Here is a 5,000-nt window from a genome sequence, read left to right as displayed (position 1 = left end):
TCCCTCGCCCTAAAAGTACATTAAACATAAAAAAAGGTAATAGTGTCTCGAATAAATATAAGCGACAGCAGAAAAACGGATAAATAGATATTAATTAATAGATAAATGATTCAATACCTGCACATTCCCTTCCTCTTACCGCCACGTTCTCTCCTCTTTCCAGGGCGACTACGCGCGTGCCTGGAGACACTACCTGACGGCGCACGGCCAGGAGCCATCCAACAGCCTCCTTCTGGAGAACATGGAGAAGCTCCGGAGGGCACAGAACCTCCAGCAGGCAACCACCAGCATGGCTCACTGCTTGAATAAGTCCTGATGCTAGATCTCCTTCTCCTGCTGCTGCTGCTCCTTCTGCTGCTGCGATCGATTCCCGTGGACCAGGACTTTCCTATAGCCCCCCTCCCTCTGCTCCTCGTCCTTTCTCTTCTTTCTCTTCTCCCATCCTCTTCCCTTCCTCCTGTCTTCATCGTGTTTCTCTCCCTCTGTCCCTCTCTCCCTCCTTACCAGGACTTTCTTATACCCCTCTCCGTCTGCTCCTTTGTCCTTCTTCTTTTTCCCTTATCCTCTTCCTCCTGTCTTCTTCGCGTTCCTCTCCCTCTCTCCTCCTCTCCCTCCTTTCCTTCTCTCTTTCTCCCCTATACCTCTACTCCAGCGACTTCCAACCCTAAGCTCCTCGGCAGCACCAGAAGACCCCCGTCAATGTAATATATATACATATACATACACACTGCAGTTGCCAAAGAGCGGAATTAATATGCTCCGTGGTGGTGAGAGTGACGTGGAAGTAATGAAATGAAGTTTGCGTTATGATAAAAGTACCATATATTCAGTGGGAAATGATGTGTACATATGATTTATATAAACGTGAAAGTGACGTACTTAGCTTGTTTTTTTTTTATGTAGTAAAAAGAAGGTGCATTGGATATGCATCGGTGCAGACAATGGTTTGAAAAAATAGTTTTAAAAAACTATATTGAAATATTTGAGCTGGAAAAGACAATATACCAGTATACATTGATATAATAAAAACAGTAAACATCCATATTAAATTAATAGTAGTGCATATATGTTAAAGTATATTCTAGAAGAAAAAAAATGACAAACATATGTATAGACTTTCCTAACATGTCATAAATTCCCTTTCACATTTACCCTCAAATTGTACATATGAGCATCAAAGCTGTTAGCGTGACAGAAAACGATTCGAAGCTTGCGTGTAAGTGTGATCCTGTTTTTTTTTTTTTTAAGGCTTAACACAGGGAAGTGTTTATTAAAGGTATTAGATTCTCCCGAGTCGATATGAAAGAAGGACGTTATGTAACCTTCACGAATTTATACATGTTATCCTAACTCTGGTCCTTAAACTTTTCTTTTTCTTTCGTTTTTTTCTTTTTCTTTTTAAAGAATAATAAGCTAGCATGAACTTTCTTTTGATCACATGCGTCTTTGATAATTACATTAGCATATGTTTTGTAGTTCTATTCCATGGTGCACGGAGAGAGAGAGAGAGAGAGAGAGAGAGAGAGAGAGAGAGAGAGAGAGAGAGAGAGAGAGAGAGAGAGAGAGAGAGAGAGAGAGAGAGAGGGAGAAAGGGTGGGAGAGAAAGGGTGGGAGAAAGGGAGGGAGGGAGAGAGAGAGAGAGAGAGAGAGAGAGAGAGAGAGAGAGAGAGAGAGAGAGAGAGAGAGAGAGAGAGAAAGAGAAAGAGAGGGAGAGAAAGAGAGAGAGAAGGGGGGGGAGAGACTGCGTCGGAGCAAGGGTGGGAGAGAGGGAAAGAGAGAGAAAGAGAGACGGAGGGAGGATAGAGAGAGAGAGAGAGATTTAAGTAAATGTACTTCGTTTCGGCATTCTTTCCAAAACATACGTTACTTCAAGGCAGGTCTACGCATCACTTCCCCAAATGCCAAATATATAATGTACTAATCGTAAAGAAAAGAAGAAAAAAAAACGCAATTTCGTTCGTCGCACTTTTTACAGAAGACATTACAATATGTATATATATATATTCCCTACACACCATAAGAAAGAAAAAGTCAGAGAGAGAGAGAGAGAGAGGAATTTAGACGATATGTACCGCTCAACAATGATTGTGGTTGTGGATGACCGTGGTGCAAAAAATAAATAAGTAAATAGAGCATCAGTAGGTAGACTATGATATGTTTCGACAGCGCTAGTATAGGCTAGTCTCGTAGTAATAAGTTATTTACAACCCGTTCGTGATAACCTGGCTCTCACCCCCTCACCCCCCACCCCTCGTTTCATCTCTGTACACTTTTAAAAAAAATCACATCACAGGATGTTTTATGACGTCAGCGAAGATTCGTTAATTCAAATCCTACTTTCTTGCTATGACGTCACCGAAGATTCGCCAATCCAGATCCTACTTTCTTGCTATGACGTCAGCAAAGAGTCATTCCAAAATCCTTGTTGTGACGTCAGGAAAGATTCGCCAATCCAGATCCTACTTTCTTGCTATGACGTCAGCAAAGAGTCGTCATTCCAAAATCCTTGTTATGATGTCAGGAAATATTCGCCAATCCAGATCCTACGTTCTTGCTATGACGTCACCGAAGATTCGCCAATCCAGATCCTACTTTCTTGCTATGACGTCAGCGAAAAGTCGTCATTCCAAAATCCTTGTTATGACGTCAGGAAAGATTCGCCAATCCAGATCCTACTTTCTTGCTATGACGTCAGCAAAGAGTCATTCCTAAATCCTTGTTATGACGTCAGGAAAGATTCGCCAATCCAGATCCTACTTCCGTGATGTGACGTCAGCAACGATTCGTCAATCTAAAATCCTACTGTCTTGTCGTGACGCCAGCAGAGATTCGCCAATCTAAATCTTCCTTTTTAGCTCCCACTGATTGTATCTAAGCGAACGTAACGCCAGTGATCGAAAAGAAAACGGGCGCCATGACAGTTTTTCGTTTTCTGCGGCGTTGCGGAACGGCGGACGAAAAAGACCCGCCCGGCGAGATGTGGCAACCGCGCTCTCCATTGTCGAGGGAAAGATAACTTGACACGAAAAGTAGTTTCAGCGTGAAGTGAAACCCTCCGGAGAGAGATTGTGAATGCAGGATCAGATGTGCCGTTGTTTGAGCATTAAAAGAGATTTATTGTGAAGGATTGAGCTCCAGCCTCGTGCGCCGGAATAACGTGGTTCTCCGTGGGAAGGGAAATTTATCGTCAGCGCCGTGAGAATTATTGGATAAATATTGCAGTAAGCGTGTCATTGAAGATAAAACCTAGATGTGATATAAGGGAATGACATATACGTATATCATTTTTTTTATTCTTCTCTCTTTTATAAGCATGGATGTGATTGTATTCGCAAATATTCGCACGAGAAATTACGTACCAATACCACTTTCTTATTTTCTTGTTCTTTTTTTTTTTTACGATCACGTGTACGAATCTGACTCCTACATGCACTCTGTACGTATAGACAATGGAAGCACTTGAATGAAACTACATAAACATGATCTTCCTTCTAATTACACACTCATATCGGACTGTATTTAACCCCAGCTAACTGCATCGAAATAGGGCCGTTTCGAGTGAAAATTCCCAATTATATTCGTTTTTTTTTTTTTTGACACGTAGGTTCACCAAGACGTTAAGATATTGTTGATATGCTTAAAAACTTGCTTGATCGATGGATGTACCTTTTGTGTTCCTTATTTTATTCTTTTGATTATTTTGTGAACGATAATAATAGTGATGATGATAACAATAGTGTTAGAATAATTATTATTATTATTTTCATTATCATTATTATCAATTACTTTTGTTATCAATTTCCATTATTAGCTCCCTAATCTCTATCATCCTTATTCCATCATCATCATCATGTTCATCATATTCATATTTCAAAAATTCATCATAGTCATATTCATCATCATAATCACTACCCTTATTATCATTATCATAATCATAAACATTACTTTCAATACCATGTTTACCATCATTATAATCATCATCTTTACATCATCATTCCTTAAACAAACACATTCGTTTGATATCGAAAAGGAGCTATGATAAAGTCACCCATAAGTTGTCCGATGTATGAAGAGATAAGGGAAAAAATGATAAAGGGAGAATCAGAGAGAAATGGATAATTGAGAACTGCCGTTTAATTACATCAAACTGTAAATATGTGAACAAACTTGCAATTCCGGTTGCTATCAGCTGACAGACCCCTCTATCACGATTAATAGCTGGGGTCCGTTTATATATATATATATATATATATATATATATATATATATATATATATATATATATATATATATATATATATATATATATATATATATATATATATACATATATATCTATAAATATATATATATATATATGTATGTATATATATATACATATATGTGTATATATATGTATGTATATATATATATATATGTATATATATATATATATATATATATGTATATGTATATATATATGTATGTATACATATATGTATATATATATATGTATATATATGTATATATATATATTTGTATATATATACGTATATATATATATAAATACACACACACACACACATGTATGTATATATATTACACACAGACACACACACACACACACACACACACACACACACACACACACACACACACACACACACACACACACACACACACACACACACACACACACACACACACAAACACACACACACACACACACACACACACATATATATATGCATATATATACATACATACATACATATATATATATATATATATATATATATATATATATATATATATATATATATATATACATACATACATTCAAACACATAACCATGCCCAAACACACGTACCTAGCGACCAACCGCCACAAATCAATATTGCAAACTGACATTTACTGGCCCGGTGCACGAGAGGAGAACCCTGGGCGCCGTTGCATGTCTTTGATGAATCAGAGCCTCATTCAAGGCCAGTAAAGGCGCTTCTTATGAACGGGTTTGCAA

The 5,000-nt window shown here is 37.9% G+C and overlaps 1 protein-coding gene across 2 annotated transcripts in view; it reads left to right on the top strand.

Moving 5' to 3' along the window:
* The window catches only part of LOC113826921 (protein O-mannosyl-transferase TMTC1-like), a 455,906-nt gene extending 454,390 nt beyond the window's left edge, over positions 1 to 1,516 (top strand). For both annotated transcript variants that reach the window (XM_070128360.1, XM_070128361.1), the window contains exon 18: positions 164 to 1,516. In XM_070128360.1, the coding sequence (XP_069984461.1) occupies positions 164 to 316 (153 nt within the window). In that variant the 3' untranslated portion in view covers positions 317 to 1,516. The remainder of the gene's footprint in view (positions 1 to 163) is intronic.
* Positions 1,517 to 5,000: the final 3,484 nt, after the last annotated feature.

The sequence above is a fragment of the Penaeus vannamei genome, chromosome 12 (assembly GCF_042767895.1).
Source record: "Penaeus vannamei isolate JL-2024 chromosome 12, ASM4276789v1, whole genome shotgun sequence".
Classification (NCBI taxonomy): domain Eukaryota; kingdom Metazoa; phylum Arthropoda; class Malacostraca; order Decapoda; family Penaeidae; genus Penaeus; species Penaeus vannamei.
The sequence above is the reverse complement of the archived record's forward strand: the minus strand, read 5'-3'. Positions and strand labels throughout refer to the sequence as shown.